The sequence below is a fragment of the Lithobates pipiens genome, unplaced genomic scaffold (genome assembly GCF_037356315.1).
Source record: "Lithobates pipiens isolate NorthernLeopardFrog02 unplaced genomic scaffold, aLitPip1_a1.2 Scaffold_18, whole genome shotgun sequence".
NCBI classification, from domain to species: Eukaryota; Metazoa; Chordata; class Amphibia; order Anura; family Ranidae; genus Lithobates; species Lithobates pipiens.
The window spans coordinates 442,067,306-442,093,889 of NW_027507758.1; the positions used below are offsets into that span (position 1 = coordinate 442,067,306).

The 26,584-nt window shown below is 43.6% G+C and overlaps 1 protein-coding gene across 3 annotated transcripts in view; it reads right to left on the reverse strand.

The window, feature by feature from the left end:
* The window catches only part of MED12L (mediator complex subunit 12L), a 740,921-nt gene that overhangs the window by 219,034 nt on the left and 495,303 nt on the right, over nt 1-26,584 (reverse strand). For all 3 annotated transcript variants that reach the window (XM_077488157.1, XM_077488156.1, XM_077488155.1), the window contains exons 17-18: nt 16,327-16,474; nt 2,704-2,822 (exon numbers count right to left, since the gene is read on the reverse strand). In XM_077488157.1, coding sequence (XP_077344283.1) covers nt 2,704-2,822; nt 16,327-16,474 — 267 coding nt within the window. The remainder of the gene's footprint in view (nt 1-2,703; nt 2,823-16,326; nt 16,475-26,584) is intronic.

Here is a 26,584-nt window from a genome sequence, read left to right on the forward strand (position 1 = left end):
GGGGGGCTCTCAGCCCTGAACACTCCCTCTATAGCATTGTTCCCAGCTGTGGTGTGTGATTGGCAGGTTCTGTGCCTTCACTTCTCTGACTCATCCCTGCAGGTCCAAACGTAGATGACAGGTGACTTGTGTGAGAGCTGTGAGCACGAGGAGGGGGGACATCTAATGTAAAGGGGGCTCTGATGGGGACATCTGCTCTAAAGGGGGCTCTGATGTGGACATCTGCTGTAAAGGGGGCTCTGATGGGGACATCTGCTGTAAAGGGGGCTCTGATGGGGACATCTGCTCTAAAGGGGGCTCTGATGGGGACATCTGCTCTAAAGGGGGCTCTGATGGGGACATCTGCTGTAAAGGGGGCTCTGATGATGACATGTGATGTAAAGGAGGACTCTGATGATGACACCTAATGTAAAGGGGGGCTCTGATGGGGACATCTGATGTAAAGGAGGACTCTGATGATGACACCTAATGTAAAGGGGGGCTCTGATGGGGACATCTAATTTAAAGAAGGACTCTGATGATGACACCTAATGTAAAGGGGGGCTCTTATGGGGACAGCTAATGTAAAGGAGGACTCTGATGATGACACCTAATGTAAAGGGGGGCTCTGACAGGGACATCTAATGTAAAGGGGGACTCTGATGGGGACGTCTAATGTAAAGGAGGACTCTGATGGGGACATCTAATGTAAAGGGGGGCTCTGATGGGGACATCTAATGTAAAGGAGGACTCTGATGGGGATATCTAATGTAAAGGGGACACTGATATAGACATCTAATGTAAAGGAGGACTCTGATGGGGACACCTGATTTAAAGAGGGACTCTGATGAGGACACCTGATTTATAAGGGGCATGCTGATGAGTATACCTGTTGTAAAAGGGGACGCTGATTGGGACACCTGATGTGAAGGGGGGCACCTGCTGTAAAATGGGACTCTGATTGGAACACCTGATGTATAGGGGGATGCTGATGGGGACAACTGTTGTAAAGGGGGACTCTGATTGGGATAGCTGATGTAAATGGGGGCACCTGCTGTAAAGGGGGATTCTGATTGGGTCATGTAAAAGGGGGCTCTGGTGAGGACACCTTATGTTAAGTGGCTTTATCTTCTTTTACATAAAATATGGATGTGATTGACAAACTGTGACAGGCACAGTGAGGCTGCAATTGATGGGTACATTGAGGCTGAAAATGATTGGCACAGTGAGGCTGCAATTGATGGGCACAGTGAGGCTGCAATTGATGGGCACAGTGACGCTGCATATGATGGGCACATTTATATCTAGCAGTAATGATACATAATCACCTGATAAATGACTATTTACAGTCCTACATTACTAACAGTTTAATTTTTCAATTTGTTTGCGCCCACCCTCCAAACATTTTGAGCACCAGCCTCCACTGCAGGCAGGATAAGGAAGGAAGGAGAGAAGCACAGAACTATGCAAGGGGAGAAGGTGGGAAACATTCTAGACTAGAAAGGAAGAGAAGAGGTGTAGAACTAAGCAGGAAGAGAGGACGGAACCTGCGAGTTAGATGGTGTTCCAGAACGGTAAAACTTTGTTTTTTTTAAACTGTTTTGCACAGAGAAACCCCAGTTCTCCTTTTATGGGGTCCCCCAATGGTGCTCCAGGCCCCTCCTCTTCAGCGATTGCCCCATGGAAAGCCACTTTCCATGGCGGCACCCATGCTTGCTTGCTCCCAAGTCACCCAGTCTGTGTCTATTGACACAGTCCAGGCAACCTAGCCCCACCCCCTGCTCCCTCATCACAGCATTTGATTGACAGGAGCCGCTTCTATCACTCTGCCCAATGAGGAAGGAGATAGCGCAGAGAACTGGACCGGACCAGGCTCAGGTAAGAATAAGGTAGAACGGGGCTGGAGGGCTCCTGCAGCACAGAAGGATTTTTACCTTAAAGGGGTTGTAAAGATAATTTTTTTTTTTTTTAAATAACAAACATGTTATACTTACCTCCACTGTGCAGCTCGTTTTGCACAGAGTGGCCCCGGACCTGCTCTTCTGGGGTCCCTGGGCAGCTGTCTGGGCTTCCTCCCTCAGATGCTTCTCACGTTCATGCGAGCTCCCTCGCATGGTGAGAAGCATCTGCGGGCACGCTCCCGTGATACAACCGGCGGCTATAGCCGCTCGCTGTATCACGCGGCCCCGCCCCCGGCGCTCCGCGTCAGTGGATGTGATTGACAGCAGCACGAGCCAATGGATGCTCTGCTTTCCATCCATTCACTCCAGCCAATCAGCGGACAGGCTGAACGGTGGAAAGGACGACGGGGGACGAGCGCGGGACTTTCGAGGGGTGAGGTAAGTAAAACGGGGGGCTGGGGGGGCCGGGACTGTCAGATGTTTTTTCACCTTAATGCATAGAATGCATTAAGGTGAAAAAACATTTACCTTTACAACCCCTTTAATGAATAGAATGCATTAAGGTATAACATCTTGAGGTTTTAGAACTTTAAGAGAGTCTATGACACATTTTACTCAGTGTTTATGACTAATAATAATAAATACATTTGGAATGGCACTTTCTGTGTACTTAGTGCAGGCAGACTGCAACAATACATATATAATATATATACAATAGAAAATGACTACACTGGACTTGTTAGTTCATCTATAAACTGCTCTGGATTACAACACAGCTGTATATGGAGTTACGGTATAAGGAAGTTATAAGGAAGTAAAATACCTGTGACGTTACTTGATGTTGGTCAAAATATGATAGATGCTGCAGCCGAGAAAAGGTACTTTCCAGAGATGGGAAAGATTCTTGTTTGTTCCTCCTTGTCCGATGTCCGTCATCTCCAACTATGTGCAACATAAAAATATTTTTATTCTTTCACAGAACTGACACTGGGCATTCATTTTTGTAAATCTCGCATTCCTATACTATAATCCTAGACTCTGAACCTTATAAATACTTTATATATATATATATATATATATATATATATATATATATATATATATATATATATATATATGTGTGTGTGTGTGTGTGTTTGTGTGTGGTTTGTGGTCCCCAGTATTTACCCAAAATTCGATACCCTTACCTTTTCAAGAAAAATACTCTAATATCAGAGAATACATATTTTAAACTATTCAAGTATAACTAAAAGCAATTTTGTTTTTTTTTCGTTTTGGATAGAGTGGAGATGGATTAGGACATCTATTAGGTTTGTATTGTTGTCTGTGCCCCTTTTAGGGAGATTCACCCCCTCTGTTTGTCCTGTTTACCATTATCATTGTCCCCAGAAGAGTAATAGAGGGGAAATCTTCCAATGTGGACACTAGTTCTGATGACCTGTGGGGCCCCGAGGGATTACCTCAGTACTGCTGTACGTATATATACGGCCTCATATTGAGGTGCTTATATTGGGATTATGGCTGAGGCTACAAGTATGATCCTAATCTCAGTCAAGTCAGCCGCTGGATCACTTTCACAGGTGGCTAAAGGGGGTCACTTCCTTTTCCAGGCTCTCCCGTCTCATTGAGGAGCCTGACACAGCTCTGATCAGTAGCATCTAGTGCACTGCACAGAGGGTGGGGAACTAACGTTGTTCCTCCCTCTCTGTGAGTTTAGAAACTGGCAGCAACAAGGATTTTGTCACTTCCGGTTTTGGTTTGTTTGTTGACAAGCCATTACTGGCTTGTGAAGCAGCATATCAAACCTATCTTTGTTTGAACTGCTGCTTTGCAGACCAGAGGAGAGATCTTGGGTCTTAATCACTTGCTTACTGGGCACTTAAACACCCTTCCTGACCAGACCAATTTTCAGCTTTTGGTGCTCTCACACTTTGAATGACAATTACTCAGTCATGCAACACTGTACCCAAATGAATTTTGTGTCCTTTTTTTCCCACAAATAGAGCTTTCTTTTGGTGGTATTTGATCACCTCTGGGGTTTTTATTTTTTGCGCTATAAATGAAAAAAGACCGAAAATTTTGAAAAAAAAACGCATATTTCTTTGTTTCTGTGACAGAATTATGCAAATTATTAATTTTTCTTTATAAATTTTGGCCACAATTTATACTGCTACATATCTTTGGTAAAAATAACCCAAATTAGTGGATATTATTTGGTCTTTGTGAAAGTTATAGAGTCTACAAGCTGTGGTGCGAATCGCACAAAATTGATCACATCTGATGTACTGGTGGCCTATGTCGCTTCTTGTGACCCAAACAAGTCTGGAAAGTACAAATACCCCCCAAATGACCCCTTTTTGGAAAGTAGACATTCCAAGGTATTTAGTAAGAGGCATGGTGAGCTTTTTGATGTTGTCATTTTTTTCCCACAATTCTTTGCAAAATTAAGATTTTTCATTTTTTTTATTTTTCTCCACAAAATTGTCATTGTAATAGGTTATTTCTCTCACATGGCATGTGTATACCACAAATGACACACCCAAAAAAATTCTGCTACTCCTCCTGAGTATTACAATACCACATGTGTGGGACTTTTTCACAGCCTGGCCACATAGAGAGGCCCAACATGCAGGGAGCGCCATCACGTGTTCTAGGAGCATAAATTACACATCTAACTTGTTGACTACTTATTACACTTTTGAAATACCAGGACAATGACACGTGACACTCATGACAGATGGCACTGATACGTGGCAATGATGACACTTATACGTGGCACTGATGACACGTGGCACTGATGACAGATGGCACTAATATGTGGCACTGATGACAGATGACACTAATATGTGGCACTGATGACACGTGGCACTAATACGTGGCACTGATGACACGTGGCACTAATACGTGGCACTGACGACACGTGGCACTAATACGTGGCACTGATGACACGTGGCACTAATATGTGGCACTAATACGTGCCACCGATGACAGATGGCACTAATACGTGGCACCGATGACGCGTGACACTGATGACAGATGGCACTGATAAGTGGCATTGATGACACGTGACACTGACAACAGATGGCACGTGACACTGATAGGTGGCACTGATGACAAATGGCACTGATACGTGGCACTGATGACAGATGGCACTAATACGTGACACTGATGACAGATGGCACTATGTGGCACTAATGACACGTGGCACTGATGACAGATGCCACTTATATGTGGCATTGATGACAGATGGCACTGGGGACAAATGGCACTGACAACAGGTGGCACTGGGGACAGATAGCACTGGGGGCAGGTGGCACTGGGGTGGGGTGGATTGCACTGGGGTGGATGGCACTGGGGCGGATGGCACTGGGGCAGGATGGCACTGGGGCAGGATGGCACTGGCGCAGGATTGCACTGGGGGAGGATTGCACTGGGGGAGGATGGCACTGGGGGAGGATGGCACTTTTTTTTTACACTTTTTTTTTTTTCTCTCTGTGCACTGACGGCTGCTGCAGCCGTTCATCTCTCCCCTCTCACACGCTGTCTGTGTGAGGAGGGAGAGCGGCGCTGAGAGATGATCTCATATGTTTACATATGAGATCATCTCCCATTGGACACGCCGATCGCGCTGTAAACGGCCGCTGTGATTGGCCGTTTACAGTGATCTGTGTTTGCCTGTCCCCGGGGGACACGGCGAACACAGAATTTCCGCGATGCGCGCCCGCGGCGGCGTGCATTGCGGAAGTAAACAATAGGACGTCCAGGCACGGCCAATTGCAGGAAAGCGCCTGCTCTAAGGCCGTAAATCGGCTATAGGGCGGACGCGAGGTGGTTAAAGATCTCTCCATAAAGAACCTATCATGGCCCATCCTATCACAAGGGATGTTGTTCATCCCTTGTGGTAGCAATAAAGTTGAATAAAAAAAAGTTCAAGGCGCAATGAATGAAAATGAAAAATGAAAAAATCAATAAATGTAAATAAAATAAATGATAAAATAAACAAAATGTAAAAGCACCCCCATCCCCCTTGTGCTCACACGCAAAGACGAAGGCACTCATTTGTCCCGAGCACATATGTAAACAGCGGTCTCACCACACATGTGAGGAATCACTGTGAAGATCAGAGTGAGAGCAATAAATCTAAGGCCAGATCTCCTGTGTAACTCTAACTTGGTAAGCTTTATAGACTTTTAGGCTGGGTTCACACTGCTGTGCATCCGTGTTCACCATTTCAGGTCCAAATTTGTGGCTGAATTCGGATCTGAAATGGACCCAAAAATGCACAGGATTCCTCTGGAGCCGCCTCGGAGATCTGTGAATCGGCTCCTTTGAGAGCCGGTCACAATCTCCTAACATGCAAATTGGATGCAGAGAAACCGGCATCCAATTTGCAATAGCGTGAACCCAGCCTTAAAATGTCCCCTATGGATGATTTAAAGTACTGTAGCTTGCTGCCATTCCAATTTTAAAGTGAGACATATCTGGTATCTATTAAAATGGTGTAACATAATCTTTTATATTTTAGCAAAACAATTAGGTATTATATTGTGTTCGTATGTACTAAAATTCATTATAGTGTATTTTTTCCAAAAATTTGTGTTAAAAAAAACTGTTGCTTAAGTATCGTGTGAGAAAAAAAATATAATGTTTGTAAAGTAAATTTGTAAAGTACTTTTCAAGTAAAAAAAATGCAGATTTTTATTTTAATGACAAGAAATGTCAAAATTGGTCTGCGATTTTTTTTTTTTTTTTTATAAAATAGGAACAGGTTTCCCTTGGATGGTTTTTTCATTTGCCCACACCCTCTTCTTTAGGGGTCATGTAAGCTGGATTGTTGATAAACACTGCCTGTTGTTAAGTGATTTTCAAGGTGCAGGATAGGGCTTACAGAAATAAGTGATGTCATCCGGCTGCCAAATCTCTGCAGCCAACAAAAGGTATAAGGTGCATCCAAACACTAAATATATCTTATTTACAAATCTACGCTTCAGGCTACTCAGTTATTTTTTAATTGATGCTCAGACCATGTGGCTTGTAAAAAAAAAAAATATACGCAAACCACTCTTATCACTGAAAGGCTTTTTACTCTTCCAGTAAAATAAATTTGGCACTTGGTAATCACATTTGGCATTTTGCCTTTTTGTTATAAATAAACACATAAATAAAATTGTTCTTTGTGGATACTTTTAACCTTCTAAAGTAAACATACAGTGGTGGAGATTAGACTCTGTAATGTAATATTTGCTATCAATGCAAGTTTCACCAATGTCGTCTTCATTATACTAACAAATAGCAATGCAGTCATTTTCAACAAGAAAATCAATGTTTTTTATTTATTTTTTTATTCAGTTTTCCTATTTTCAGTTTTGATTGTTATAATAATTTCTATAACTCCAGTTAATCCAAAAGATTCTATATGGTCACAGAGTGATCCTGTGCAATTGTGCAGCCGTTGTTATGTGAAAACATTGGCTTTATTATTATAATGGATGTTTATACAAAGCAAAATCATTGAACTTCATGCTAAAGTATACCCTTTATTAAGATTTATCAACTCCCTCCACGTTAATCCCAGTTCATAAACAACGTAGATGTTAGTATAAATATACACACGAAAATGGATTGCACACCTATGAATATTACTTGCATGATTAAGCATGTCTGTCTAGTCATTTAACACATCAGGACATTTTGTTTTGTATTATTATTATACAGGATTTTTATAGCGCCAACAGTTTGCACAGTGCTTTACAATGTAGAGGGGGGACAGTACAATTACAATACAATTCAATACAGAAGGAACAGGGGGAGCCCATTTTCAGATGTAAAAAACAGGATTTTTTCGTCATACGTACCTGTAACATCCCTTAATTTGAGTACATCATGGGACAGAGAGTCAGGCTAATATTCATTATCTACTGGGTTATATTTCATCATTAGGTGAATGGACACTGGTAGACCAAAGGTCTTCTGACAGGAAGTGATCCCCTATTCAACCCCTCCCACACAGGAAGCACTTCAGTTTAGTAGCAAGCACTGGATCCTCAAAAAAGAGGGGAGGGATCTCAGTGTCCCATGATGTACTCAAAGAATTTTTTTTTACAGGTAAGTATAAGTAACATTTTGTGAATGCATGCACTGAAGACCAGGTAGCAGTCTTACAAATCTGAGCCACAGATACCTGAGGAGCTCTCACCCTAAAAGGGAGTTTTACATTTCAGACCATAGGCCTGAATGACCAGTTGACGGACCCAATTGGCAATGAAAGCTTTGGAAGCTGCCTGACCTTTCTTGGGTCCTTTTGGTAAAACAATAAAGGGGTCTGATCTCTGAAGATCTAGACCTAGATCTAGAAAAACCTTGACTGCTCGTACAACGTCCAAAGAATGCAGTCGTCTCTCTTCCGCCGAATGAGGCCGAAAGAAAAAAGAAGGCAAAATAATGTCCTGATTTAAATGAAAGGCCGACACCACTTTTGACAAGAAAGGATGGAACAGGTTGCAACACGACCCTGTAGTGGTGAAGGATCAAGTATGGTTCCCTGTATGAAAGGGCTGCCAACTCTAACACCCTTCTAGCCGAGGAGATAGCCATCAGGAAAGGCTAGCTTGCGTGTGACAGCAAGTCAAATGGAATTTCCTTGATAGGTTCAAATAGTTGTTTCTGTAACACAGACAGCACCAAGTTCAAGTCCCAAGGACACATAGCTGCCCTAATGGGGGGAAGCAAACAAGTTGCCCCCTGCATAAAGACTCAGATCAGTGAATGGGAGGCTAAAGTTCTTTGGAAGAATACTGATAGGGCCGAAACTTGACCTTTGATTGTACTCAAAACCAATTTGATTTTCACAGCTGACTGTAGAAAAGAGAGAATTCTCACAATCAGGTATTTCCAAGGATGTTATTTTCTGGCTTCACACCAAGCAATATAAGTCTTCCAGACCTTATGATACATTTTCCTAGTGACAGCTTTTCTAGCATTCGCTAAGGTGCTAGAAAACTGCTGGCATCCCGGGACTGCTGATCCCGAGATGCCGCTGTCCTTTAACACACTGGCTTCAATAGCCATGATGTCAAATTTAGAGACTGTAAATTGGGGTGGAATATAGGACCTTAAGACAGTAGATCGGGGCGACGTGGAAGCATCCATAGCCCATCTATTGTCAGTCTCACAATCTCCGGGAACCAGGGCTTTCTGAGCCAAGCCGATGCAACCAGAATTACTGGAACCCCTTCTTTCCAAATCCTGCGCAACAAATGTGGAAGGAGAGGGATCGGAAGGAAAGCATAAACCAGGGAGTACTGTCTCCACGGAACTTTTAGAGCGTCTGCTCCGATTGCCAGAGTATCCCTTGTTCGGGACACCAATTGCTGTAGCTTGTTGTTGAATCTGGATGCCAATAGGTCGATGTTTGGCCATCCCCAATGCTGGCAAATTTCCTGGAACACCCCTGGGTGCAGGGACCATTCCTCTGGGCAGATCTTCTGGTGGCTGAGATGATCTGCATTCCGGTTCTCTACTCCCGGGATACTGACTGCCGATAGAATCAGCCCCTGTCCCTCTGCCCAGGCTGGTATGTGTTTCACCTCCTTCAGAGCTGAACGACTCCTGGTACCACCTTGGTGGTTTATATAGGAAACTGCAGTTGCATTGTTGGACTGAATCCTGATAGGGCAGTCCTGAAGCTTCATCGTCCAGGACCGTAGGGCCAGACATACTGCCCGTAATTCCAGGATGTTGATGAGCAGGATCTGTTCTGTCCCTGACAATTTCCCCTGAACTGTGAGCCCTTCTAGAGTCATGCGCCAGACGGGGAGACTGGCAGCTGTAGTCAGTACTCTCCAAGTTACCGGGAGAAAGGATTTTCCCTTTTGCAAGTTCTGATCCTGCAACCTCCCGTTTTGGCTTAAGCGTGCCCGAGGTGATAAGCACATTGGATAATCCAGGGCTTTTTCTATTCTGGTCCAGGCCAACAAGATTTCTTGTTAAAAAGGCCTGGAATGGAACTGGGCATAGGGCTCTGCCTCGAAGGAGGATACCATCCTCCCTAGAAGACTCATACAGAGCTAAATAGAGGGTTGTCTGGTACCGCTTATCTGACTCACTTGAACATATAGGGCACAGATCCTTACGGGTGGCAAGAATATTCTTGCTTGAACTGTATCTAGGATCAGACCTAAATACTTTAGACTTTGAGCTGGTTTCATGGCTGTTTTTTAGGCATTTATGATCCAGCCTGAGCTTTTCAAATACCACACTGTGCATGTGTGGTATTCTGTTCTTTTTTTTTATTTTTTTATTCTGGTGTTCTGTTCTTATGTTCTAGAGCCTGTAATGAGTGATCTCTGAGTAGGAGGTCATCTAGATAGCCGAGCACCAGGATCCCTTGGGACCTTAACCTCCCTGGCGGTATGATTATTTCGGATTTTAGGTGCTAAAAGCGTTACCATTATTTTGCATGAAAATTTGGCGTTTTATATTGTAGTCCTGTAATTCTTAGGAATAACTCTTTTAAATCTGTCCAAACCAGAGTCTAGCAGACATCCCGGGTATAATAAAGTTTGAAAAATGAAATCATAAATTATAATATAATAAATAATTATAAATAATTGTACCAAATAATAATATAACAATAATAAAAATTATTCAATAATGTAATCAAATCAAAAACACTGAAATTTGCTCAGTTGCAGAATTGTCACTGTCATTACTTTTCAGTATTTGATGACGGATCTCCCCACAAATCACTATCGCTCAATTCTGCGAGTGATTCCAATTTATTATCGCTGTTTTCTAGCTGGTCTAAAACCATTTTTGATGTAAAGTGACAGTTTTGGTTGCTATGGACAATCTCCAGTTTCCAGGCATAAAGAACAGTTTTTATTATATAAAACTGCATGCAGGACACTGGGCAGACCACTAGGGACAAAGGGGATGTGAAATATTTACATACAGCAATGTAATCTGTAAGATTACATTATACTGTATGTTTACTGTTTGTTTCACTTTTTGAATTTGGCGCCGATCTCCGTCCCCGTGCGTCGCAACGCTCGCAGGGCACGGAGATCGGCGATGTGATGAATCGAGCGAGACACGGCTCGCTCGTACAGTGGGGAGACAACGCTGGATCCGAGGGAGAAGGTAAGTAAACCTCCTCCTGGATCCAGCGATGCAGTCCCGAGTCTGGCTCGGGGGTACCGCTTTTGGTATGAAAATTCCACCCCGAGCCAGACTCGGGAATACCGTCAGGGGGGTTAAAAGACCCATTACTGGTGCTAGGACCTTTGTGAACACCCAGGGAGCTGTAGCCAGCCCGAAGGGTAGATCCACAAACTGAAAATGACGTTCCTCTACTGCAAAACGTAGGAACCTCTGATGAGGCTGAAAGATAGGTATGTGTAAATACGCATCTCTTATATCGATGGAGGCTAGAAAGTCTCCCCTCTGGAGTGAGGCTACTACTGAGTGGACAGACTCCATCCAAAATTACTGTATCAGTATATACTTGTTCAGGGATCTTAGGTCCAAAATGGGCCTTGTGTCCCTGTTTGGTTTCTGAACCGTAAACAGGTTTGAGTAAAACCCTGTGCCCTTTTCTGATACCGGAACCTCTACAATCACTCCTTGATAGGGGTGAACAGCGGCGCTAGATATGGTGATAACATAAAATTATATAGCAACTGGAATATAGGTATACATAAAATGTGTGTGTGTAAAAAATCCCTGTGCCTGACTTGTGCTCATATTGAACATGGTCAAAAATCCTTTGCTCATAAGGGTAAGACATACACATTCAACACCTTCCATAACTGTTCTTCCATGTTTGTGGTTTACTGTCTAGCTTGCCCTTGTGGCATGCTATATGTGGGCCGTACAATCAGAGCCCTTAGAGCCAGATTTGGGGAACATTGCAGATTTGTCGATGCTGGTCTCCCTAAACACAGTGTCCCCCGCTACTTTCTAGAATATCATAAACAATCATCCAAGTTTGGGTCCTTGAATCAATTCCAGATGAATTTCCCCCAGCAGAATGTTTCAAAAGACTGTGTCGTCAGGAAACGTACTGGATTTTCACTTTGGATACTATGTCGCCTAGGGGAATGAACGAGGAGATCGAAATCAGCACTGTTATTTAATCAGGAGCTGGTGTGATTTTCCCCTGGTCATGCCTCAGTGGGTTGCCTGGTTACTGGTGAATGGATACCCAGTCTTATCCACTAAATAGCTCATTTGGGCAACAAACACAAATTTGGCACCGCCCCTTTTTTTTACCACCCCCCCTTTTTGTTTTTGTTTTTACCACCCCCTTTTTCCTCTTTTTTTCCCCTCTTCCCCTTCCCCTTTTTTATACAATATTATGTTCCCTCTAGAGAGTATTGGGACATAAAAATGTTTGTATAGACTCACGTATATACATGCGTTTGTTGCACATGTACATGTTTACAACTGCACGTACATGCAGGTATGTGGGTATGCATGAGCTGTTATTATATTTGTGTGTGTGTGTGTATATGTATGACTATATGTGTGCACACATATATACACAGTGGGTATCACCAGCATTATCCATTAACCATTTATTATCTGAAGATTCGATTTTATCCTTTTGAGAAGTATTTTTGGTCATGATATAACTTAGAACCTTAATATTATACCTAGCATAGAGTCCTCTCTTTCCTCCATTCTCACCATTTTATTAATTCATTATAATTTATAATAATCAATTGATTTCCAAATTGCTAATAATTTTCTTAATTCATTTTTTAGTTAATTTACTTATAAAAATGTATTCATTTTAAATTTGAGGTATATTTATACATTTTATATTTATGTATTTAATCAATTAGTGAATTGATCGATTTCTGCAAACGTTATAAACGTATCTTCTACTATTAATCAGCAAGCTTCTTACTCATATTTACATTCACTTCGGTCTCCAGCCATCTACCTCTTTGAATCTGTGTATTTGATTGACGGGCTGGCCGGCCCATCAGATCTCTCTGTTTCTATTTCCTCTGTAATATAAGACTGCGAGGTTTGGCAGCCAATCATGGTGTGATGAAGAAGCTGTAGCTTCGAAATGCATTACCATTCCTTGCCACTGAATAATCACATTTCCTGTTCCTGTGAAGTCACGACCAGCTGCTTCTTGTTTCCTGCCTCCTGGTTCCCAGCATTCTCTGGATCCCTGTGAGATCACACCAGTGCCCCAGGCTGCAAAGGGAAGACTTTTATGAGACTCCAAGACTGGCGATTTTCACCACATACTGAACTCATCTAATTTAACCTTCTGGCGCCCATCTGTTCCCATTTAATCACTCCTTGATATACTAGGTGATGTAGTGCCTGAAGCAATATGTTTTTTTGAGGATCTGAGGGAATGCTGGATCTTTAAAACCTCTGAGGGGGAAGCCTTCGCAACTCTAGCTTGTAACCGCGAGATATATTTGAGTTGACCCACTCGTCCTGAATTATTGTTCTCCAAATGTCCGAAAAGTGCAGAAGCCTTCCTCCAACTCGATGAAGTTGCGTTGTCCTCTCAAAAGGAGGGCTTGGTGCTGGGTTTAGAAGAATCTTGGACCCAGGGCTTCTTCTGGCCCTACCCCTGCGGCTTGCCACTGGCCCTAGCACCCTGTTGTTAGGGGAATTGCTTTGACGCTGAGACATTGGAGGAAGCAGTCTCTGAGGTTTTAAACGAGGGATGTCTGGTGCTTTTCTTCACAGGAAGTAGAAAACTCTTCCTTCCAGTGATCTTTTGGATATTTTTGTCCAAAAGATCACCAAATAAGTGTTCCCCATGAAAAGGGAAACCTGCCAATAACTTTTCACAAGGAAGCTCAGCTAAACCAATTCTTAAGCCATAGGAGTCTGCGCATACGTACAGATGAGAGAGCCAAATGAGAAACCTGCTGTATTGAATCCTTTAAGGCGTCAGTAGCAAAACACTGCGCTCGAGAAATTTCTGTCTTACTTTCAGGCAGATCATCCTCCTAGTTAGGCCTATCAGACTGTTTTACCTGATCCTTTATGGACTGGCAGATACCGATTGCTGCAACAGCTGGCTGAATAGCTGAACTTGCCAAAGAAAAGGAATCCTTTAACCACTTCAATACAGGGCACTTTCACCCCCTTCCTTCCCAGCCCAATTTTCAGCTTTCAGCGCTCTAGCGCTTTCAGTGACAATTGCGCAGTCATGCTACACTGTACCCAAATGAAATTGTTATCATTTTGTTCGCACAAATAGAGCTTTATTTTGGTGGTATTTATTCACGACTCAGTTTTTTTTTTTTTTGCGATATAAGCGCAAAAAAAGCGGAAATTTGGGAAAAAAACAATATTTTATTTTTTCTATTTGAAAAGAAATCCAATAAAATCAAATTTTGTCATAAATTTTAGCCAAAATGTATTCTGCTACATGTTTTTGGTAAAAAAAATTCCGTTAAGTGTATAATAATTGGTTTGTGTGATCACGGACATATGTACGCAAATGATCATGTACATATGTGTGCAGGTGATCACGTACATATGTGTGCAGATAATCATTGGGACATGTGATTTTAGTGGGACATATGTGGGGGACATGTTTTTATTATTAGGGACATGTGTTTTTATTATTTGGGGACATGTATGTTTTGGGGACATGTGTGTTTTGGGGACATATGTGGGGACTGTGTTTGTACTGTGTGGTGTGTTGTGTGTTTACACTACACTGATGATCAGTGAGTAAAAAGCTGTAAAAAGCAGCTCATACTCACTGATCATCAGCCGGCTGCAGCGTTCTGCTCTCCTCTCCTCAGCGATGACTTCCGTGTGAGGAGAGGAGAGCCGATTGCCTAGCAACCGGCTGTTTGTTTACATCACATGACGGCCGTGATTGGACACGGCCGTCATGTGATCAGGAGGGCCAATCACAGAGCCCTCCTGCCGATCTGAGATGTGCCGTGTCCGGGTGACACGAGCACATCGGGATCGCGCCGCTGAGCGGGCGCGCGCGCGCGCGATCCCGCTACTCCTGAAGGACGTTCCTGAACGTCCTATCAGGATTAGACGTCTCCCACCCGGCTGTATATATGCATTGGCCGGGTGGGAAGTGGTTAATAATGATTCCAATTTCTTGTCAACGGGGTCTTTCAAACCCTGTGCGTTTTCTACCGGACAAGTTAAGTTCTTGTTTAAGGAAGAGACTGCTGCATCTACTGCTGGCATGCTCCATTTTTGAACAAACTTTTCATCCATGGGATATAAAAGGCAAAACCTCTGAGGAGGAACAAAAACTCCTGTCAGGATGTTCCCAATTAGAATACACTGCCTGTTCCAACAAGGGGTGTAGAGGCCTCAGGGATCCCAAAGATCCTCTGCAATGGAGAGGCAGACATCAACTGGATATCTTCTTGTCCAAATTGCTCGGAAGTAGACTCATCTGCTGGGCCCTCCACAGAGTCCTGAGCTTTAAGCTCTTCCCCATCCCCAACCCATTCCTACTCCAGACTAGGAGGCTCCAGGGAGGGGGATCTGTCATGCTTGCTGCTACCCTGCGGGATGGAGGCAATCATGCCATCAATCCTGTGCTCTAACCCAGCTAGGGCGGAAGACAGTTTATCCTTAGTGATAAAAGATGAAGCAGCAGCATTGACTGTAGGCACAATACCAGATAGGTGCAGTGGCTTAGACCGCCCGGAAGCCTCTGGTATTTCAGGGGATACAACACTAGGGATACGACTAGGTTCATCAGGAACTACTGACATTGGTGTGACCTTCCCTATAGAGTTAGTCCCGCTCCTCTTTTTTGAAAACATTTAAGCGCCACAAAAAAGAGAGTACCTGGGTGTAGTATTAAAACATCTCAGAAGGGAGACCCTTTAATAGGGCTCACCAAGTCCCTATGCAACAATCCTGCTAAGCACCTTCAGCCTGCCAAGCAACACCTGGTGACTCACGTGACCTGATAAGGAAAGAATGAACCACTGCAAGTGTCTGTTCAGAGCCTGCTCTATGTCCCACAGCTGCCTTCTGGAAGCACCGCATGCTTGGCCTATACAGCTTAAATAAGCTGGGTGTGCGCCAGAATGTTCTGTGCGTGTGTCAGATAAAGGCTACTGCACATGTGCCGCCACTGGACATGTCCATGGCCCATGGCCGCCACGGGTAAAAAACGTAAGTGCTTCCTGTGTGGAGGGGTTATATAGGAGATCACTTCCTGTCTAAAGACCTTTGGTCTACCAGTGTCCATTCACCTGGAGATGAAGTATAACCCAGTAGGTAATGGATATTAGCCTGACTCTGTGTCCTATGATGTATGAAAAAGAAAGTTCAATGCACTTTTAAGTTGTAACATAAGTTATGAGCGAAGCCTAAACTTTTCTGTAACCAAAAATAACAAAAAAAAAAAACCTTTTCCCTTTTGTCACACATGACAGATAATTCACATAAAGTACATTTTACTTACCAGCAGAGTCACTTGTGCCATTTTTATTGAGAATCTTCAGGAGGTCTTTGGTTATTTTTCTCAGCTGATGTCTAGCTTCATCTCTCTCTCTTCCGACTCCATACAAGAGAATCATTCTCTGATTACATTCATGACTTGTTGATGCTTCCTGCCAGTTCAAATATAACTACATTAAAATATTAATTGGAACGAATAAGCAAATGAAAAAATCACATTAAATCTACAATGTATGTACAATCAGTTTAGTGTAGCACTGGAACTGGTTAATCAGATCCCAGCATTGTAATCATATCTTCTTTCCAACCACTGCTGATATATTGATAAGATAAACAAAGTGTTGTGCTAAATAAACCAATGGAACACTATGGGGGTTATTTATGAAAGGCAAATTTACTTTTCACTGCAAGTGCACTTGGAAGTGCAGTCGGTCTAAATCTAAGGGGTAGATCTAAAATGAGTGGAAGCTCTGCTGATTTTATCATCCAATCATGTGCAAGGTAAAATGTTGTTTTTAATTTTCCTTGCATGTCTCCCTCGGATCTACAGCGACGTTACTTCCAAGTGTACTTTCAGAGCAAAGTGGATTTTCCTCAAGTAAATAACCCCCTATATCTATAGTGTCCCAAAGAAATATAAAATTGTTACAAAACGTGCAAACACAAACTATACTGTGCACATACAGTGAATTAGTGACATGTAAAACAGTAGTCTAAATGTCCCATGAAGTTGAAATCAAGAAGAAAAAATGTTCATGAACGCCAAACAGGGAAGTATTGGTAAATGACATAAGGCTTATGTCCAATCTGAATGGCTGGTAGAAAATCCTCAGTGACAATTAATGTAACAATGTAAACCGGAAACTGACTATACAACACGTACAGAGCTGGACTAAAGTTCTTCTAATGGAAATTTGTAGATAAATACTTCTTACCAGACTGGGTGGACCCACTTGTCATACGACAATGGGTTAATCAAGCTTTTATTGGCCGAAGGGCTGATGATCAAATGATGGAACCGACTCAGATACGATTGGAGTATATGGAGGGATCGCTCCCAAAATGAACAACCGATCGATCAATCAGGATTGATCCAGGAGCCACAGCCAGGTTTACAGGTTTTAGGCCAAGAGTGGATTGGACCTCAGTTGAGGTTCTGTATCAAGGACCAGTGGTAGATGGAATATTTTCACGTTGAGACCGAGATATAAAGAAAAATAAGAAAAAGGAGAGTTTTCATCTATTCATTCATCTGTAATTAGATGTTTTTAATTTTTTAAAATAGAATAAAACTCTCCTTTTTTGACCTGCACCACCATATGGAGCCCTTTTTTTAAATTTTTTATCTCGGTCTCAATGTGAAAATATTCCATCTACCACCGGTCCTTGGTACGGACCCTCCATTGAGGTCCAATCCACTCTTGGCCTAAAGAATCGCCTGAAACCTGGAAACCTGGCTGTGGCATATCTCCTGGATCCATCTTGATCGATCGATCTGTTGTTCGTTTTGGGAGAAATCCCTCCATATACTCCAATCGTATCTGAGTCGGTTCCATCGTTTGATCATCAGGCCTTCGGCCAAAAAAAGCTTGATTGACCCATTGTCATATGACAAGTGGGTCCACTCATGGGTTGAAATTTAGTTGGTCCCTGCTGAACCTGCCTAAATTCGATCCATATATGGTCAGCTTAAGACAGCAAGTGTATAACTGTGTAGATCACCAGGTGAAAGTAAATTAAAATAAGACTTAAAAGGAAAATTAACGCAGCCACCACATTGAAGGATTGGTAAGCTGCATTATATTACATTTTTGGGGAGCTTGAAGATACCATATTAATTGCCTCCAGTACAGGTACCTCAATATTAATAGTTTACAAGAATTCACTAATTTCAAGATAATCAGTACAGCATATACAATGGAAATAGCCAATATAATGTTTATAAATAATGAATTCTATGATATTACACTGTATCATCACTCTCTACAACACTGAGTTACACTGAATTGAAATGAAAAAATGATGCCATGAAAAAGCTTGCCAAATGGAAACAGTCATTAAGTCTTGAAATACTGGTTTAGACAATTAGCCTACGTGTGTTATTTCTTTAATATAATAACACATTAATCGAGACTGGATATTTACTCTTAGAGGATAATGTACAACAGATTTTCACTAGTGTGTAGAGCAGTAATGTTTGTAACTCATAAGGATTAATTTATTAAAACGGTAAAAAATGTTTTATCGTTATAAACTGAATTTACATTTGGCTTAGTGAATCCGGAGAAGCTATGTTCACAATAAACACTCATTTATATGCAAAGTGAACACAGCTTTGCCTTATTCCACAAGATAAGTGGACATGTGGTTTGCTAACTCAGAAGTAGTAATACCATAGATACATTCTGATATATTCTGACATTAATTAGATTAACCACTTGCGGAGTGCCCACCATACATATACTTCGGCAGGGTGGGCATTCTGCACCGGATCACGTGATCCGACACTTTCGTGTTTGGAGCACGCAATCTACTGTGATTAGACACATCAGGAGCTGATCTGCCGATACTGCAAACATGATGTCTGTCCTCACCCGCCGATCATTAGGCAGAGAGCCAGAATGGCAATCTGCTGATATATACGAGGCAACTCGCTGTTCTGTCAGTAGGTAAGGCATTGCTCCTGTGTTCCTGCAAAACAAGAACATGGATCAATGCCTTCCCCTAGTAAAAGCACCTCCCACACAGTGCACAAACATTGGCTAGGCACACATTTAACCCTATGATCGTCCCTGATGTTTAACTGCTTCCCAGCCATTAGTACAGTGACAGTGCATATTTTTAGCACTGATGTCTGTCTTAGTGTCACTGGTTCCCAAAAAGTGTCAAAAGTGTCAGTTAGCATCCAACAGTCTGCCGCAACATCGCAGACCCCCTATAAGTCGCTGATCGCTGCCATTACTAGTAAAAATAATAATAATAATAATAATATCCCATAGTTTGTAGACGCTGTAACTTTTGCGCAAACCAATCAATATACGCTTATTGTAATTTTTTTTTTTACCAAACGTATGTAACAGAATACATATTGGCCTAAATTGATGAAGAAATTAGATTTTTTCATTGGATATGTTTTATAGCAGAAATTAAAAAAACATAGTTTTCTTGCTTTGTTTATACAGGCATATCCCACTTTTAAGTACACAATGGGGTTTATTTACTAAAGCTGGAAAGTGCAAAACCGGGCTCACTTCTGCATAGAAACCAATGAGCTTCCAGGTTTTATTACCAAAGCTTAATTGAACAAGCTGAGGTTAGAAACTCATTGGTTTCTATGCAGAAGTGAGCCTGATTTTGCGCTTTCCAGCTTTAGTAAATAAACCCCATTGTGTACTTAAAAGTGGGGTATGCGGGAGTGTACATGCTCGGGGCTCGCAAAATGGCCGCAATAGCCTAGAGCTCCGCTACCTCACGGAACACCGGCTCTGACAGCATCCTGTGCGGTGATCCAAATGGCACCAAACTGTAGGGAGATCTTCTCCACACCCCGGGCACAATCCCAGATGACTGGGGGCATGGCCAAGAGCAATATGAGGCCTCAATTTGTCTCGGCAGGAGTGGGGGGGGGGTATCCAAGATGGCCGCCACAGCACAGCTTATGACACAGGACCACTGCTCCACAAGCCAGGCAGACTACAGGCCAGAGCCACCCCTCATCCCTATCCACACCACACCAGGCAGCTGTAAGGGACTCCCCCCGGCCACCACCCCCTCTCCAGCATCCACTAAAACTCTTCTAGAGAGATCTCTGAATGACTATTCCCTGTCACCTCTGGGGCTTCACACAGTAGCTCATGCAGGCTATACCACGCATGATGCCCTTCACAGAGACCCTGTCTTTCACATGGATGCCACAGATTTTCAGAGCTATTGGAAAAGGGCTTAGCTCAAACAGCAATGAAAATAACGGGGGACTTGAAAGCTTATTTCAACAACTTGGGATCTCGGATCGAAATGATCGAACACAAAATGGAGGAAAACGATAGCCATAACCAATCAGAATTCAAAGCACATTTACTCCATTCAGGAACAACTAGACCTGGCCATGGCTCGCATTGATGACCTTGAAAATAGGTCTAGGAGATATAACATCAGAATCCGCGGTCTTCCAGAGTCTGTAATAAACATTACGGAAGCAGTTCAAGACCTCATCACATAGCTAATACCCAGCATTTACCCCCCGATTGGAATTAGACAGGACCCATAGAGCTCTCGAGCCCCCAGAAAAGATGGAACCCCAAGAGATGTGATTGCCAAACCCCATCACTACTCGGTTAGTTCAGATCTTTGCGGATCTCTCTCCCTCCACGATCCAAAGAAGAATATCATTTAAACCCCTCCTCCATGCTCTGCCTATGAGAGAAAACACTTCTGCACCTGAAGATCATCTCCCAAGAAGCAGAGATGGATACCTCCAACGCCGGCCCCAGTTCCAGCAAAAGACCAACACCTACCAGCCCTCAATCCCCACTGTGGGCCTCAGAAAACGCGAAGAAGGTCAAGGACAATTCACCTACCTGAAGCTAGTACATATATAAACTGCTGTTGTTTTTTTCTTCCCGGTGCCTTGGAAAGGGCCGGTGGATTGTCTCCCTCATGTTAGGGGGTCAATCTCTATCCTGAACTGGAATCCTATGCACTTCAGGAGCTTTATTATCTAAATTCTTAAATGATATTTTTTTTCCCTAGCCTTAGTTAGCTAGGTCTTTTTGAAGGGCTGCTCAGCCTTCTCCCTTTCCCCCTGTGGAAGCAGTACTCTCACATTGCCCCCTGCACTTTGACTGCCTTTCCCAAATGACGCTATGCTGAAAACGGGGGGGGGGGGGGGGGTTGAGCAGCCTTAAGGAAAAAGCACCTTCAGGGGCTTGTGACCTCTAATCAGTTTAGCCAGTTTGTTGCTAGCTTGATATATTTTTTTATATAGGGGTTTTGCCCTTCATATGGCTCCCGGTTCCGTGAGGAAACTCTTGCATACCTCCCCTGCCCTTCGACTCCCTTGGGTGTCTGAGGGTTGGAACATCTGAGCCCGGATGGGACAGATGCCACCTAGATATTTTCCATGGGCCTCAGAGGAATTCTCCTCCTCCGAACCCCATTTTCTTTTTTCTGGAGACCTTTTTTTTAGTATCTATACTGTCTTTCCCTTCCCCTCCTTCCTCACAAGTATCATTATTCACAATGATGTGCCTGACGTTTTTTTCTACAGGAATAACTCGTAACTCTGAGGCCTTGTATAACCGAGCTCACACTAAACGGTATGAGGATCTATCCGATGCTGTCCAGACCTCCGAACACCACTGGGTAAGTGAGGGCTATTTCGGATGCATTACTTTTCCCCTGATCCATGGCTGATAGACCTGAGGTTAAGCTCCAAGTAGCCTCCCACAATGTCCAGGGTCTAAATTCCCCAACCAAACAGAGGAAAGTTCTGTACTACTACAAGTCCCTCAAATTAGACATCCTCCTGCTACAAGAAACGCATTTCCCCTCCCGGTAAAGCCCTAAGTTCCTCCACCCCCACTTCTCTCCGTTTTTTTAGCACGCAAAAACCAAAGGGGTTGCAATAGCAATAGCCAAAACCTGCAAATTTGTTAAAATATCTGACTTGGCAGACCCTGACGGAAGGTTTCTTCTCGTGAAGGGCATGGTTGGGGACCATCTTTACTCCTTGGTCTCCTACTATGCTCCGAATAAGGGGCAGGCCAAATTTTTCTAATCCCTATTACGCACCCTAACCCCACATCTAAAAGGGAAGGTCATATTTGGGGGTGACTCAAATGTGGCCTTCGATCAGGGCCTAGACAAGTCTAAACCCATACAGTCCCAACTAACATGCCCTACAAAAGAAAGCCTTAGAATAGCTAAATTGCTGCACTCATATGGACTTGCTGACGTATGGAGGGAACTCAACCCCTTGAAGAAGGACTTTACCCACTTCTCCTCACCTCATAATTCATACGCGAGGATTGACCACATCCTAACCCCCTCCTCACACCTCCCACATATCTCTAGAGCCTATATCAAAGAAACAGTAATTTCCGACCATTCCCTTGTGATTCTGACAATCCTCACAGGGACAATGGGTGGTCCCATCGGACACTGGAGACTCAATCAGTCTTTGTTATCAGATCCCACTAGAGTTATAGAAATCAAAAAGGCCTTACAAGAGTGCTTTTCTCTTAATACAGCAGAGGATATGTCCCCAGAAACGCTATGGGTTGCGCACAAAGCTTTCATTAGGGGCAAGCTCATTCAGGTTGCCTCACGCATCAAACGAGAACGACAAGCAGACATTTCTAAGCTAGACAAGGAATACACCACTCTAAAGGCTTTACATAAAAAGGATCCCACTCAGGTCTCCACCGCCCTTCTTGACAAGGCCAGATTAGAACTGAATCTAACCTTCACTACCAAAGCCAAAAAATCGATCCGCTGGACCGGACATAAATTTAACACACAGGCAAACATAATAGGCCCCCTATTAGCCGCTAGACTCTCTCTCCGAGTTAGGCTCAATACTTTACCCAAAATCAGGGTCTCGGGACAACCACCCACGACCAACCCGGTTAAAGTCTGTGAAGCTTTTCGGGGTTTTTACTCTTCTTTATACAGCAGTCCAACTAATCCCAATGCTAATCTCATTCCTCAGTTCCTGGAGGGTCTCTCAATACCATCCCTGAAGGATACCCATAAACAAAATATGGAAACACCCATCACTGAAGAAAAGATCTTGGGGGTCATTATAGATCTCAAAAAGGAATCTGCTCCGGGACCTGATGGATTGTTTATACCAGGGATATGCAATTATCGGACCTCTAGCTGTTGCAAAACTATAAGTCCCATCATGCTTCTGCCTCTGGTTGTCATGCTTGTGGCTGTATAGTCTTGCTATGCCTCATGGGACTTGTAGTTCTGTAACAGCTGGAGGTCCACTAATTGCATATCCCTGGTCTATACCATACTACAAAGCATTCGCAACCACTCTAGCTCCCCACTTAACTTGTTTCTTCAATTTTAAAACCAACGGAGACCCCTTAGATTCCGACCTCAACATGGCTTTCATCAAAGCCTGACAAAAACCTGGAAGATGTCAGTAATTACAGGCCAATTTCACTCCTAAACAGTGATATAAAATTCTCACCAAAATAATGGCCAATAGGCTGTCATCCTTCATCGGCCAGTACGTCCAAAAAGATCAAGTCGGGTTCATACCTGGAAGGCAGAGACCCGACCAAATCAGACGGGCAGTAGATATCATCTCGATCTTACAATCTAACTGGGAGGGGGAACCTAAACAATCGGGCTTTCTCCTTTCCCTAGACATACAGAAGGCCTTTGACACGGTCTCGTGGCCGTACATCTTCCATCTTTTTGAAAGATGGGGATTTGGGGCTCACTTCCTTGGTCTTCTACACACTCTCTACTCTCAGCTTAAGGCCCTGCTACGCCTCCAAGGATATTACTCACAACCCATAGACATTAAAAGGGGCACCAGACAAGGGTGCCCTCTATCCCCCCTCATGTTCGCTATAGTCATTGAAACCCTTGCGATTGCAGTACGCCATAATCCTGATATTAAAGGAGTGAACTGTGGAGACCAAACGCATAAATGCGGGCTTTTTGCCGATGACATCCTCCTTTTCCTGACTTTTCTCATCACTTCACTCCCCAACCTCTGCCACGTATTGGATGACTTTGCCAAAATCTCAGGGCTCCAAGTTAATTTCTCTAAAGCTCATGCTCTCAATATATCCCTTCCTCCCCAAATAGTTTCCCCCCTACAACATTCTTTCAATTTAAATGGAGCAATATCTCCATTAGTTATCTGGGCATCTCCTTGACAGCCAAAACAGAAGCCCTTTAAGCACACAACTACCCCACACTCTCCAGGAAACTGGAGGCTGATCTTAAACTATGGTCCAAACATGAATTATCCTGGCTAGGTTGGATCAACTCCGTAAAAATTACCCTGCTCCCCAAAATACTCGACTTTTTCCGCGCACTACCTATCCCTGTCAGAAAGAATCACCTACGTTCGCTCCAAAGTAAAATACTGAAATACATACGAGGTAAAACAGGCTATCACATTCCACAAAACACGCTATTCCTTCATAGACGCAGGGGAGGGTTGGGTCTTCCAAATTTACATAAATACTATCAGTGGCGTAACTAGAACCTTCAGGGCCCCGATGCAAGATACCATGGAGGGCCCCCCCGACCTCTGGACAGGGCTCTTTTCTCAGAGCCCGATGGTGGAACACCAGGGCCCGGTCCCAAGTGGGTGGCCGTATATAAAGGAACCGATTTCTCCATTTCCCCCCGCTTCTCCTCCTCTCCCACCTACAGGCATTCAGCGGCTGCAGGAGTAAAATGGAGAGACCGGTTCCTCTATGTTGGTGTTTCACAATCTTTTTCCAGTCAGAGCACCCTTGAAGTACACTCCTAGGTGAATGGGGCTGCACTGCAACCCCCCCCCCCCCCGCAACTGTGTGCATTGCATGCAGTTGCAGCATAGTGACAATGTATTTAAGGGGTTAAAACAGGTGGTCAGTAGGCAACATATGGCCTCTCTACCAGCTGTCAAATGCCTCTGAAAAGCGATCTGAGCATGGATCGCTTTTCGGAGAAACAGCATTTTACATAAAGTGTGCATACATACATGTAAACACACATATAATTTTATATATATATATATATATATATATATATATATATATATACATATATACACACACACATATAAACCAGTGGCAGCTGGTGCTCAAAATTGTTAGGGGGGTGCAAGCAAACTGAAAAATTCTGAAAAAAACATAAATTACAGCCACTGTGCCCATCAATTGCAGCCACTGTACCATCAAATGTTACCACTGTGTCCATCAAACTCTGCCGCCGTGCTATCAAATGCTGCCAGTGTACCCATCAAATGCTGCCACTGTGCCCATGAAGCTCTGCCACTGTACCCATCAAGCTCTGCCCCTGTGCCCATCAAATGGCGCCACTGTGCACATCAAATGCTGTTGGTGTGCCCCTCAAATGCTGCCACTGTGAATCCCCACCGCCCGCTTGCTGTCTGCCTGCCACTTACCCTGTCTTGGTGGGGCAGTGGGTAACGGCCATGAGCGGGGTCCTCCATGCATCTCCTGCCATCCTCATCTCCTGTCCTCTCCTCCTGATAGGCGTCCAATAGCTGCGCCTATCGTTTCAGCCAATCAGGTGACGGGTAACAGACCCGCACACCTGATTGGTGGAGAGGCGGTTCAGTGTTAGGAAAGTGAATATTAATTCTCTTTTCTAACACACCTGGGTGGACTGTGAGCGTCAAGCATGGTGCTCGCAGTTCACCTACTTTTAAAGCCTATTAGAGCATATGGCTCTAATCAGGTGCTGCAAAAACACCCCCCGCTGCTGTAATTCTGGCGTCCGGCACCCCAAAAGGGACCAGACACCTAAATATGGGGGTGGCAGCGGTGGCCATGGATAGATTCATGCTATGCTATGCACAAATCTATCCATTGGTCATAGAGGGGGTGGCACCTGTGTGCCCTTTTGGATGCACCGCCACTGATAAACACATGCACACTCACATACATGCACACACACATGCATATATGAACACACACACACACACACACACACACATACAAGCATGTTCACACACACAAAGCATGCTCACACATACACATACAAGCATGCTCACACACGCACACACACACATACATGCATGCTCACACACACACATACAAGCATGCTCACACACACACATACAAGCATGCTCACACACACACACACACACACACACACACACACATACATGCATGCTCACACACACACATACATGCATGCTCACACACACATATACAAGCATGCTCAAACACACACACACACACATGCATGCATGCTCACACACACACACACATACACACACACATACAAGCATGCTCACACACACACACACACACGTACATGCTCACACACACACACATTCATGCACACACATATAAAGACAAATAGAGTAGATAGTCTTATTAAAAAAAAAAAACGGCAGACATTTACCTTGGCTCTTCCTGCCGAGTACTGCACTCTAGGGGGAGACAAAGAGCACACACTGTGCTTTCATTTAGCCTAATGTGAGGAGCTCCTGCACAGTGCCGATTTCAGTTCGGCTGATAATCAGGGAGCTCCTCTCAGCCTTCCCCCTATCG